This window comes from Dryobates pubescens, chromosome 25 (genome assembly GCF_014839835.1).
Source record: "Dryobates pubescens isolate bDryPub1 chromosome 25, bDryPub1.pri, whole genome shotgun sequence".
Taxonomy (NCBI): domain Eukaryota; kingdom Metazoa; phylum Chordata; class Aves; order Piciformes; family Picidae; genus Dryobates; species Dryobates pubescens.
The window spans coordinates 4,006,047-4,019,509 of NC_071636.1; the positions used below are offsets into that span (position 1 = coordinate 4,006,047).

Sequence of the window (13,463 nt, forward strand, 5' to 3'; positions counted from 1 at the left end):
AGGGAAGAAAAACAAGCAACTCCTTCCTATAGTGCTGTGCCATCATTATATTTTGTGTACTCTGCCTGTGCAAGGAAGCTTTATTAAATAAATGAGGTGAAGGTGATACTTAAAGACCTTTGATGTGAGGCTTTAGAGAAGGGGGAAAGATCCCTTATGCTAATCCAGGATAAGAAGGGAACTAAAACCCAACTGGTAGACAAGATTATTTCTTATTGTTGGAAACTAGTTGTTATTCTAGAAGCCATTTGTCTGAGCCTGGCTGATTTTGGTGGTCACACTTCTGTCTTCTGCTGTCCCTACAAACAAGCAGTGTTGGGGTAACTACATTTTCCTCCACTTAATGGAAGTGGAACAGCCTTTTACCTCCTGCTTCTGATTTGTATTATTATGCTGCAGACTGTCCAAAATAAGGAGCCAGTTTTAAAAGGGATTAGTGTTGCCTTTGTGGGCAGCTCAGGCTGGGTCTGTGTGCTCATTTCCTCAGGCTGCAAGCTACTAGAGCAAAGTCATTGCACCCTTTGGTGAAGCTGCTGCCTTGGGCACCCAGTCAGCCAGTGTCAAATCCTGACCCACATTTGCCAGACATAACGTTTCACTCCCAAACCTGCACACAGCAGCTGGCCCAAATGCCTCCATCCCTTCCTCCCATCTCATCTCTCTGTCTAAGGTGGTGTGGCTGCCAATGGCATTTGCCTTTAGACACGTAGCTGTGCCTGTGTCCTGAGCAAGATGGCAATGCCACATCTTGAGAGGGATCAATTCACTTGCCGCTAGAAGTCTGTGCCTAAGTGTAATGGAACCTGATGGAAGCTAATTAAATATAAACCCATCCATTTGTGCTGTCTCATTAGGGATTTGTCATAAAAACCTTATGTTCTCTTACAAGCCTAAACAAGTGTGTTCACCATGTAAAAATCAGCCATAAAGCTGTCTGGAGAGTAGTTCACACATCTAAGCTGTCATTGATACAGGCTGTCTGCAGCCTGGATCCTGCAGGTAGCAATGGCCTTTCCACTGTCCTCAAAACACCCTGCAAAAATGGGGCATCCCTCCTCCAAAATGGGAAAGAGGGCCAAGCCCAGCTATCCCTCGCTGACAGTCAAGTGGAGCAGATGCTTCTCTGTCTGGCCCTGACAGGAGCCAGAAATCAGAGGCAAAGAGCACCTGGGTTTTTTTCAGAGCTATGCCAAAGATTTTCAGAGATTTTTAAAGTGTAAATTTAATAGCAGTGTTTCTTGGGGTCAAAGGAGATTGCCTCCCCTCTGCCTTTGCAAGTGGCCTGGTCTCCTCAGCAGTGATCAAGCTACTGTTTTTGAGGGAAACTAAATTCCCTGTAGGGCATGGGAGTCCTTATGTTGTTTTGCAATGGAAGAAAGTTATGAGCTGTGTCCTTTAGGCTGCCCCAAGGGAAAATCAGCATGGTCTAAATGGCTGCTCTCCTCAATGTCTGTCCAGGATGAGCTTTTCCCTCATCCAATCTGTGCAGGTTTAAGAGTTTCCGCCAAAACTAGGACTTGGGGGAAGTCATACCAGGGCAGATCTTCCCATGGGCAGGAGGAGATAACTGCTGTCTACTGAACGTCCTCCTGGGGTAATGCCAGCTGGTGTCTCCTTGCAGGCATCGGAGGTGGAGCGGCAGCTCTCCCTGCAGGTCCACACCCTGCGGGAGGACTTTCGGGAGAAGAACTCCTCCAGCAGCCAACACATCGTGCGGCTAGAGAGTCTCCAGGCCGAGGTGAGTCACCTGCGCTCCGTCTCAGTCCTTCAAAAGGGGGATGGGGCTGTCTGAAAGACTATAACGAACCCCTCTGAACTGAGTGAACAAAACCTGCTGCTTGGAGAAAACAAAGAGAAGATGGAAGCTGTGGGGCAAAGTGAGGATTTTCATTGCAGCCCCAGGGCTGGCTGGCATGGCACAGGCCCAGCTTCCACTGCTGCCTTGACCACAAACACACATGTAAAATAAACAGATGAGAGGGATCTTCCTGGAGCTAAACCATGGCTGTGCTCTTGTAGGGCTGTTGCCCAGTGCAAACAAAACTCCAGGACATGCTGGGAAGGTCTGCAAGGGTATTTTTTCAGTTTCTCATGGTTGCAAAGCAGTAACCTCTCCTGCTTCTGAGCCATGTACACGGGAAAGCAAGCAGGCCTTGCTTCTTGTAGCTCTGGTACATTATCAGGAATGATATCACCTTCCTTCCTTTTGCCTTCCTTTCCCTGATTGGGGTTCTTGCAAACCATGTAGGCAGGAACTGGATGGGTAGAACACGTCCAGTTCTACTACCCAACCACATTTTAATTACAAGCTGTTTGGAAGAGCTTTTCCTAAAATCTCTCAATTTCTTCTTTTCTCCTGCTCCCACCTGCTCCCTGCTGGTCCCTCGCCTTTTCTTCCCTTCCCCTCTGTGTGGAGCAGCAGGTCCTTGAAGTAAGTATGTAGGCTCTGAAGGGTTTTTGCCTGCGCATCCATTGCTGTTACCATGCATGCCTGTTGCTGTGCATGCTTCACATTGCCTCCTCACTGCCTTCCTGTTTCTTGCTTTCCAAATTCCTTTCCTCAGTGCCCTTCTCAGGGCCCAGGGCCCATGGCAGAGCAATGTTTTTTCTACTCCATGGTCATTCACAGGGTATCCATTACTTGTTTGGATACCAAATATGAAATATCAATACAATCTCTGGATTATACCTTTTATTCTTCTGGCACCCATTTTGTCCTACCCACGCAAATCATGATGGTGGTGGGAAGAGATGTCTTAGAAACCATTAGTCACCTAAAAGCAGCTTTCTAATGCCTATAGCAGCCTTTATCCCATTAGAAATCGCAAGTCCACACACTTTGCTGATATTCCTTCATGCAGCCAAATCTTTCAAGCAGCCTGGAAAGTAACAAGGTCCCAAAGAGACCAAGAAAGCAGCAGGAAGCTACTGAATTTGTTTATGGTCCATGAATTGAAAGCAGGCCCTAGGGAACATTTAGGGTTATACTGGACTGGATACCAAATCCCCAGAGGTCCTGTGTATACTAAACTGGGAAAAGGCTCCATTTTCTTGGCTACACAAGAATTGACCTTGGCTAGTGCTGATTCATCCTGTGCACTGTTTCCCAGCTAACTGAATCACAGAGGTTTTGCTTGGCACATTGTCCCTCTTCACCTGAAATCACTGCCCTTGACGATTGAAAGAAATGAACCAATTATAAAGGCAGCCAATCACTGGGAAACTAAAAATAAGCATGGCACAGAAAGGAGGCTTCATGAGTGAAAAGAAAAAAAAATCCCTGGTGAGGAGCTGGTGAACAAGCAGCAATTAATAAAAGTGTATGGGCAGTGCTGTGGCACAGCCCTGTGGGGATCAGAATGCTGCAGGCTCATCTTGTGGTCTCCAGCACCCATACAGGAGAAAATGCCAGCATGCTCAGTCAGGGACCATCCAGGAAAAGTAACTAAAAAATACCCTAAAATTTGCAAGAATGGGCAAAACAGGTGATGGGCAGGAATGGTTTCTGCTTAATCCATTTGGACATTTCTGCCTGCTCCCTGGCCTCCCACCAATGCATACCTAGTCACTTTGGAGCTGCCCCTGCAGCCTGGGGCAGGAGGAGTTTCTTCTCAGAGCCTTTCTAAGCTTTAAATATCACACAGAGATACAGCTTCTGTCATACAGGTAGAGAATATGTACATGTATAGCATTGCTTTTTGCTGTTTCATTTTTCTCTTGGGAATGTGATTTCCCTCCTCTCTGCTCCCTGGAAAATGTGGGGTCCAACACCACCTCTCCTTCCTTCACAGATCAAAATGCTGACAGACAGGAAGCGGGAGCTGGAGCATCGCCTTAGTGCCATGATGGAGGAGAACGACCTGCTCCAGGGAACTGTGGAGGAGCTGCAGGACCGAGTCCTCATCCTTGAGAGACAAAGCCATGACAAAGATCTGCAGGTGAGGAGGCAGCAATGGGCAGGGAAGAAGTTGTAAATGAAGTAGAAGATGTGGTTTGGGGTAAAATTGGCCAGGAAGATAATCAGGAGCTGGGAGACAAAACAACTGGAAAGGTGAAAAGGCTCATGGAAGCATGGATGCAAGCAAGCTCTTGGGTGTTCCCCCTAGAGACAGGAAACAGGAGCCATGGTAGGGCATCTTAACAGCAAAGAGCAGCATGGGAAGGAAATCTGACCAAGGGAGTGGGACAGAGTGCTGGGGAAATGAGCTAAATGTAAAAAGAAGCAGAGAGCTCTGGTTGCAGCTGATTTTGCTTAATTTTTTAAGAGTAGATTTGGCTTCAGAAGGATCTTCTTTAGACCCTGATGTCCCAGAAGGTAGTAACTGGGCTCATAGCTCAGATGGTTTCCCAACAAGCCCCATGATGTTTGCAGCTGGGTGTCACCAAACCACTCCCTGGGGAACAATTTGGTACCTCTGTGGCTTCAGGCATCTTAGTAGAGAGGAAGATTTTTTCTGTTTCTCTTCTGTGGGTTGATAACCACTGGATGCTCAGCTCTCCAAAACAGCCCTCAATCTGGGTTTTTTTCTCCTTTTTTTTTTTTAAAATGTATTTATATGTGTGTATAGCTGCTTTTTTAAAACAGTTTCCTTCTGTGTTGCTTTAAGCTGGGTTTTTTTTGATGCAAGTTCCCAACACCTTCACAGTGTTCCTCATTTTAGTGCTGATTAACCTGCTATTTTTATCTCTCAGAATATTCTGGAGTCTAAACAATGTCTAATGACATTTGGAGATTATTAAGCTCCAATAAGTAGCAATTAAGCTCCAATAAATAGCAACAACAGCCAAGGGTACTTTTCTCCTGGCTGGAAACCCTCTTTCATGACACTCATTCCTCCCTATCAGCTCCTTCACAAACCAAGAGATCCATCCAGTCCATATCACCTCCACTATTTGTTTTTCCTTGCTTCTTTGAGAGATTCTTTGATTTTCTTCTCAAGTTGCACCAAAGCCAGCTGGAGCTCCAGGAAGTGCGCCTGTCTTACCGGCAGCTGCAGGGCAAGGTAGAAGAGCTCAGTGAGGAGAGGAGTCTCCAAAACTTCAACACAACCAGCACTTCCCTGCTATCTGAAATAGAGCAGAGCATGGAGGCAGAGGAGCTGGAACAAGAACGAGAACAGGTATTTGCCCTCTGGCACCTGGGAAAGCCCATGGACCTCTACCTCCAGCCCCAGGGGAAGAGGGAGCTTAATGCCTTAGATCTGGACTGGGAGCTGAACCAAGAACCAGAAAACTGGGGGTGTGGTCTCAGCTCTGATATCAAGACTCTTTTGACCATATGGAAGTACAACTCTGTATCCATTTCAAAGCCAACATAGCAAGCTAGACAAATATTTTTGAGGCCTGGCAATCAGATGCCTCATTTCACCATAGAATGATGATCTCCATGGTCTGGATGTCCCAGGCTAATGTCAAGCTTTCTTGTTCCAGCTGAGGCTGCAGCTCTGGGAAGCATATTGCCAAGTGCGGTACCTCTGCTCACATCTCAGAGGAAACGACAGCGCAGACTCAGCGGTCTCTACAGACTCCTCCATGGATGAGTCTTCAGAAACCTCATCAGCCAAAGATGTCCCAGCTGGTAGTCTACGAGCAGCTCTCAGTGAGCTGAAAAGACTGATACAAAATGTGCTGGATGGGGCAGACTCCACGGTAAGTTGGTGGCACAGAGAGGCCTTGTCTTGTGCATGTCCCCTTACCCGGTTAACAGAGCTTGCTGCAGGTTTCTGCTGGACCCTGAAGTCCCCAAACTCCAAGAAAACCTCTGTGGCTCACAGAGATGGACTGCTACACTACACAACCTGCTCCATGTGTCTCAAATGGCCAGCTAAGAGCTAAGCCAGCTTATGGGGTTACAGCTTGCAGTGGTCAGGCTGTTATTAGCTTCAAGTTCATGCTACAGTCATTGGACTGGGAGACATTCTGGGTCATTACTGAAAGAAGGCTTTCTTTGGAATGTGCAGTAAATTAAGAGTGACAGCATGGCAATACTGCATCACAAATCAGTTATTTCTCTTAGGACTTTCCTAAGTGGTTATATTAGCAATGGTATCACAAAAGCACTGTAACCCTGGAGCTGGGTGGGTTCTGCCCTGGTGAATTGACGCTGGGTGAAAATGTCTTGGCAAGGCTGCCAGAATCAAACCCATTGACAGGTGAAGTTTTGCTGGCACAAGATGCTGTCTGTGGTGTATGGTCCTGATCCTGCTGAGGAAGAGAGGGTGGCATCCATAGGAGTGCAAAATTACAAAAAAACACCTCAAATTTTGCAGTGGCTCAAGTCAGGCCTAGTTCCAACACCCACAAGCTGGCTGAACTGCCAGCCAGCATGGCTTATATGAGATGCCATGGTGAGGAAAACAATGCAGACCTACATGGGAGTGCTCAATCTCCTCATTCCAGTACCTATAGCATCTGGTAAGAAGGCTGAGAATAGAGATGAGGTTGTATTTGTTAAATAAAAAAATAGAGACCTGCAAAAGGTCCAGAAACATGGAGACTAGCCAGACAAGTGGTCAGTGGATCTCTGCAAATGTGATTTATCACAGGATGTTAGAGGTTGGGAGGGACCTCTGGAGATCTTCAAGTCCAAACGCCCTGTTAGAGGGGGATCATATAATCTGGCATAGGTCACACAGGAATGCATCCAGATGGGTCTTGAAAGTGTCCAGACACCACAACTTCTCTGGAGAGCCTGTTCCAGTGCTCTGTGACCCTTACAGTAAAGTTCTTCCTCATGTTGAGGTGGAACTTCCTGTGCTGTAGTTTGCATCTATTGCCCCTTGTCCTTTCACGGGGAGCAAGTGAGCAGAGGCTGTCCCTTCCTTCCTGACACCCAGCCCTCAGATATTTATATACACTTATTAGATCCCCTCTCAGTCTTCTCCTCACCAGACTAAAGGCCCCAGGTCTCTCAGCCTTTCTTGATAAGACACATGATTTATGCTGAAGGAAGAACCAGTCTGCATGCTCTTTTCATCACATGTAGAAGCACTGTCTTTGGCTGAACCTGTTTCTGTTGGACATACACGGAAACAAATCTGAAACTCAACTAAAGTCATATTCAGCCTTCTTCCTTGTCAAGTACACACATACCCCTCCCAACCCCCAAACTGGTACTAAATTAATGCAATTGGCTTTTTAAAAGTGACATCTGAGCAAGAGATTTCTCTCCCACTGCCAGAGCTCCCGACGAAGTGACGATGACACCTTAGAGGAGCAGATCAGGAGAACAAGCGAGGATTCGCGGGCCCTGAGGGAATTAATGGATGGAGAACGGGGGAAGCTGAGGCAGAGCTTGGAGGAGCTGCAGCGACTGCACAGCCAGGTTAGCAATTCCCACACTTCACCTGTAGTCTTTTAACACCAGTGTTCATCCTCCAAGATGTGCCTTCCATAGAAGAGATCAACATGATAAATAACCCAGGAGGAGTTGGGCCAAAACCAGTTATGGCTGGATGATGAAGGCACTGTTCAACCTAGTGCAGAGGCTTCATGCATTTAGAATCAGAGCTGTCTGTGACTATCCCAGACATCTTCTCAAGCAGCCAAGCTTCTTTTAAACCTTTACTGCAATTTGCTTTTCAGTCAACCTGTCTTGCTTAAACTCTCTTTAGCAAAAGACCCCAAAGTACAAGACTGCTTGATATGGGGTACTGGAAACCCATAGGTATCCAGCCTGACCTGTCTTGCTTGCACTAAGCCCTTGTGAAGGGTTTTTGCAGCCACTGGATAGCCAAAAAAAGTGCTGCTTTGCTGTGTATGGTGCAGGATTCACGCCCTTCCACAGCAGCATCACAAAAACCTTCTAAGTGCACACCTAGAGAATCTTAATCATGGCCAGCCTGGCACCTGGCACCAGGGACAGGCTAAGAAATCTCAACTGCAAAAAGTGATCAATCCCTGGAAACAACACCACACCCAAAGCACAGGATCATGCTGCATCTCCACTTACCTGTGTCTGAGGTCTTATGCCAAAAGCAGCAAATGGAGAACAGGCACTCAAGGAGATGTTCTGCAATCCCTGTCTCTGTTGGACAGGTCTTCAAATGCTGGAACGGATCTGGAGGCTGCAGCAGAAGCAGCCTTTGGCACAGCTGCTCATGCAGCACCAGCTGCACTGGAGCAGGGAATGGGATTTACACCCTTGCCTGGTCTTGCCAGCCTTTTGACATACCCCTTTGAAGGAGAGAAAATGTATCCCTGTTCAGAAAGCCAGCACAACTTGGGGGCTTACAGCCTTGTGTAGGGATATGGCAGCTACCCCTCTACCATGGGGCTGAAGTAAGAAGAGTGAGAGCATCATTAAATAACCCTTGGCAGTAATGTCTGCATCTGTATGAGTATGGGAAGTAGACTTGTTGGCAAAGCAGCTAACCAGAGGCAGACTGCAATGAGGGAGCAGCTCTAACACCTGTCCTTACGTGAGGACTGCTCCTCTCAGCAGTGTGGCCACCACAAGAGACATCTTCAAGGGCTCAAACCGGGGCCCCTGAGTGAGACATGAGCTCAGCCACTCTCTGGCTGTGCTGCCAGAGACCATTAGAGGCTTATTTCCAGGTTTAGAGTGACCATTTGTACAGCAGCCTGCTTGTCTGGATGAAGCATCTCCTTATCACTGCTCCCAGACACAAGAGGCCTTGAGAGGACACAAAGAGAGAACAGCACTTGATTGTTCTCTGGTCTGGCTGGTCTCTGGAAACTCCCAAGCCAGGAGGGACCAGAGGACACACTCTGGATGGCAAGTCTGGACCCTGTCTCTGCTTTTTGGGGGCCCCTGACTACCAAAGCTCTGAACATTTAGGGAGCAACAGCAGTTCTACACACCTCTGTGTTATATGGAGAAACATGGGGCATAACTACAACTGCAGCAGACATTGCTCTGGGAGAAGCCCTCCGCCCTCATGCAGCAAGCACTCATCTCCTGCAGCTTTTGCTGGTAACCAGCCTCACACTTGCTCAAGGCTAATAATTATCCCCGCCTCCCCCAGAAGAGGCAACGTTGTTATCAATTCAGTAACAAAGAAAACCAGTGCACATGGGAATCTGGTCCACCCAGGGCAGCAGTGCTTTGCTGCCCTCACTTTCCTCTGTGCTGTCACTGGTACCGATACAGTAAAAGGGGAAGGAGGAGTCCTAAATGGCTTTTGCAGCCTTACAGCACCACACACGTTCATTGCTCCTACCTGAGAGCAAGGTGAGCTACTGGAGACAGGAATTGCCGACGCTGGACAGCAGCATCACATTTTCTGCCTTGTCTGTTTCCTTCCTCTGTGGCATCCCATTCTTACCTGAAACATAAGAACAGTTAAAACCCATCTCCAAATGCATTTTTTTGGGCCTTTTGCTCCACCATCCTCTGGGATTGCAGCAGGAGTGCTCAACACCTTTCACATAGCTCCCACCACTGCTCTCCATCACATCCCTGCTCTGAGGTGCACCCTGTGCTGGGCTGCAGGACAGCACAGCTCAGGCAGAGCTCCCTGGTTCCCTGGCAGCCCAAGCACAGGGTGGTGAGCCTCAGCACAGACAGGGTATGCTCCTCCCGCCTTGACCCAGCCATGCCACACTGATGGCTGATCCTCCCACGCCCTTGATGTGATGAGCCCTTTTTGACTGCCTGCCCTCTATTTAAGGATTTCTTTGAGGATTCAAGCACTGCTGAGCTGCATTTAGTGACAGGAGGTGGCTCAAATGCTGGTAGGATTTCCAGGTGGTGGAGTAGCATAACAGAGCACATGTGTGCCCTAGACAAAGAAATTAAATGTGTATGAAATATTGCAAAGCTGTGCTAATGCAATCCTTGCATGATTTCACACCCTGTTAACTCACTCTGCACGGGACCATAATGAGAGATCATTTCTCAGACTACTTAAGGCTCTGCACATATTTTAAAGTCTAACTAAAACTGTAAGATGTGCCAGAAAGAGGATTTTCACATCCTTTGTCTTCAGTTTCAATCTACTTCAAGAGACAAAACAGCCCCCTCCAAAAAAAATAAATATTTTATTTGCTGCTAAATTATGTTTTCAATAATTTAACCCTGAAAAGATCAGAATACAGCAGGAAGAAACAGAGGATGCATGCACAAGACAAACTGCTTGGAGAGGGGCAATATTTCAGCACTGATGCCATAGTGACAGCAAAGTTGCAGGTGGGTCCTGCCCTGCATGGCTGCACAGCTTTCAGTGCTGTTGCTGCACATTACTGAGGCCATTCTGGTGACCTGTCTTACTCAGACCTGCACTGCTAGCATCCTGTGGTGAGCTGGCATACATCATGGGGGGTTGCACCAGCAGTAATAACTCCCTCCCAGCAGACACCGCTTCTCTGACAAGCAGGGGGGCTCAGCCTCCAGGATGGCCCATGTGGCTTTTTCCCCCCACCCCTACTCATGATGAATTTGTCTGAGCAACCCCTGGGTTCATGCCCTCCCTGTGCTTACAGGTCACACTGCTGAGTGTGGAAATGACAACGCTGAAGGAGGAACGGGACCGACTGCGAGGTGCTGCTGAAGACAAGGAGGCAAGTGAACAGCTCCTGCAAGCCATCAGGGACCGAGATGAGGCCATTGCCAAGTAAGTGGTATGGACAGCCAAAGCCAGGCTGGGTTAGCAGTTATGGAAGGCCTTCGCAGGAGATGTCTCCAAGACTGGTTTCTCCACACATTTCAGTAGCTCTTGCAAAGCAGTGGAGTGAGTCTTGGCTTTGCTAGCATTGGGAAGTGCTGCCAGCAGCTTGGGAGTAGGGCAAGAGATGCCAATTTCCAGAGCTGCCCCATGTCAGGATTGGGGACATTGAAGAGGATGCTTTGAACCATATTTGTGCCATCCCTAGTGCTGGTCTGAGTCACAGCAAGGAACAGAGAGGGAGTGAAATGGCAGGTCAGCCTTACCTCTCATACTTCTTTTGCTCCTCCAGACACTCAGTCATGCTTTCCTGCCCATTCCCATAAAAGCCCTGATTGGGCTTCTTCCCTAAACCATTTCCCTGATCACTCACTCTCATTTCCTGGTTCAGGGTCTCTAGTCTTATAATTCTCTATTTTTCCCTTTAGGATTTTCCCACTTTTTTGCCTGTTTCCCCCCCACCTCCTCCTCATAGACCTGTTGGGTGGTGTTGGATTGGTTGATGGGTTGGACGCGATGATCTTGAAGGTCTCTTCCAACCTGGTTTATTCTATGTATTCTATTCTATGTATTCTATACCCTGCTTCCCCAGCTCTCTGCTTGGGCTTGCCGCACTACCCTGAGCACTTTTCATCCTGAGGAGGGGGCCAGAAACGTTCACCCCCATGTGCTCTAGATAGAAAGGATACATCTGATGATCTCTGCAATAAGCAGATGGGCCAGGACAGCAGCAGCCCATCTCTTTGTGGAAATGACTAGTACTCAAGCCCTTAGCAAGAGGAGGAGCACAAAAGCATTGCACTTCTGAGGATGTGGCAAGCTAAATCAGTGGACACCTTCCCTTCATCTTTTAAGTGACCTGATCATCCTCTCCTCTGGGTAGCCAGCTACCAAATTCCCATTGCTCTCCTCTGTAACACCTCCATCTGTTGGCAAAAATCAGGAGCATCCCAGCTGCACTGCTGGGTGCGGAGAGGTGGTTCTGACATTTCCAGCGCGTGTGGGTTGCTGGTTCTGCCGTGGCTATGACAACGTGCTGCCGCCGTGACAAATCCCCCAGTAATACCCAAGCAGCAATGAGAACTTCACAACAAAGGGCTGTTTAAGATGCCCAAACCCACAGCTGAGAATGGAAGGGTACAGTTCTCCACAGCATTAATGACGCTGCTGGGACAAAGCTCTAATATTTGCGGCTGACTGTCCTGCGGTGACAGAAGCCCAGAGAAAGGGGGATGTGACAAGTGCACATGGGTGAGTGGCAGGTGATTAATGAGCAGAAAGTGGCTGCAAGTGAAAGCAGACAACAGTGTCTCATTGCTAGAAATTAAAGCATTCCTCCACAGGCTGAGCTGCCTGGGAGGCTCGTGATATGCTTCCCACCTTGCACCTCAAGGGTTAAGCCACTTCCACTGAAGCCCTCCCAAAACCAAACCCTAACTCTGAGCAGAAATGAAATCACTGCCTGAGGCAGACATCTGGCATGGAAAATTTCTAGCTTGAAGCCAAAGTTTGGCAGCATGGGAAGCAATAGGAAGATAGGATCCTGTAACAGGAGATGTTAAGCAACTGCTACCTGGAATATAAACATGAATTCCCAAATTGCTTTTCTGCAGGGGAGCACAAGGGAGCTATTAGGAGGCGATGAATTATCTACAGTTAATAAGATGCAATTAATTCTCCTGAAAATGTTTGCAAGGAAAGATGGTTCTCAGCAAGTCATGTTACAGTTTTCCATCACACAGCAGTTAATTGAAAACTTAAAGGTTTGAGCTCACCTGTGTGCTCCCAGCATGGTGAGCAGCGTTTCCCAGCTTTGGCTCCTTCCTAAAGGACAATTCCTTTCCACTAGCCGGTAGCAGCTAGAACATTTCAGCCACTGAGCACTCAGAGCCCTTTGGGCAACCTTATCCATAGCATCACATGCCCCATGGCCACCAGTACCTGGAAAGAAACATAACAGCAGCAGCATTCCCAAGGCAACATAACCCCAGTGAAACTGGGAGCTTTTTTTAAGGCATAACATTTAATTCAAATATTCTTAACAGTGTCATTCTTCAGAAGCATATGCTGTGATAAACTTTCTTCCTTCACTTCTTCCTTCTTTCAGTTCAGATCCCAACTGATAGCAGAGCAGTACTCTTTGAGGGGCTTTGTTTATCTATTTTGCATTGCAATGTATTGATCAAGTGCTCAGACACAGATCATGTGGTTTCTAACACTTACCATTTCCTTTCCTATGCATTAGTAAACAGAAAAACTGAAAAATATGTACCTTCTACCTTGGTTTAGCTCTCAATTTTTAATGGCAGATCCTGCACACAATCCAGGCACAATGCATTGTCTTACACAGCAGTGAATTGGAGTATCTTTGTGTATTCTTCATAATGTGCTTACCAGAAGTCTGCTGGGCTTATAGTAATGATGTCCATAGTTCTGTCCTGCTCTTTGCATTAATAGAGTGTCCAGAATTCAGTGGGGATGAACAGCTTACAATTTAGGGACTTGCCAGTGAAAGGTACTGTTGACTTCTCCTCAAGGATATGTTTCATACTTCCTGGGGGAAAAAATACTAGAAAGTCACATGCCCCAATTTCCCTCTCTCCCCCCAGGAAGAACGCGGTGGAGGTGGAGCTGGCCAAGTGCAAGGTCGACATGATGTCCCTCAACAGCCAGCTGCTGGATGCCATCCAGCAGAAGGTAAACCTCTCACAGCAGCTGGAAGCCTGGCAGGTGAGCAGCACCCGGTCACAACAGGGCAGGGTCCGGATGGCACACAGCAGGCACCTTTGGATGGCTTTTTCCCCGTCCCTATGGGTTTGCTGTGGTCTCAGCTAAACC

At 47.7% G+C, this 13,463-nt stretch overlaps 1 protein-coding gene across 2 annotated transcripts in view; it reads left to right on the forward strand.

Annotated features, from left to right (window-relative positions):
* BICDL1 (BICD family like cargo adaptor 1) overlaps window positions 1-13,463 on the forward strand; it is a 52,562-nt gene that overhangs the window by 30,459 nt on the left and 8,640 nt on the right. For both annotated transcript variants that reach the window (XR_008462882.1, XM_054173300.1), the window contains exons 3-9: window positions 1,622-1,738; window positions 3,792-3,938; window positions 4,941-5,120; window positions 5,431-5,649; window positions 7,181-7,324; window positions 10,444-10,574; window positions 13,235-13,355. Coding sequence is in view for 1 of the 2 variants with exons in the window: in XM_054173300.1 (XP_054029275.1) it covers window positions 1,622-1,738; window positions 3,792-3,938; window positions 4,941-5,120; window positions 5,431-5,649; window positions 7,181-7,324; window positions 10,444-10,574; window positions 13,235-13,355 (1,059 nt within the window). In the remaining variant the exon portion in view is untranslated. The remainder of the gene's footprint in view (window positions 1-1,621; window positions 1,739-3,791; window positions 3,939-4,940; window positions 5,121-5,430; window positions 5,650-7,180; window positions 7,325-10,443; window positions 10,575-13,234; window positions 13,356-13,463) is intronic.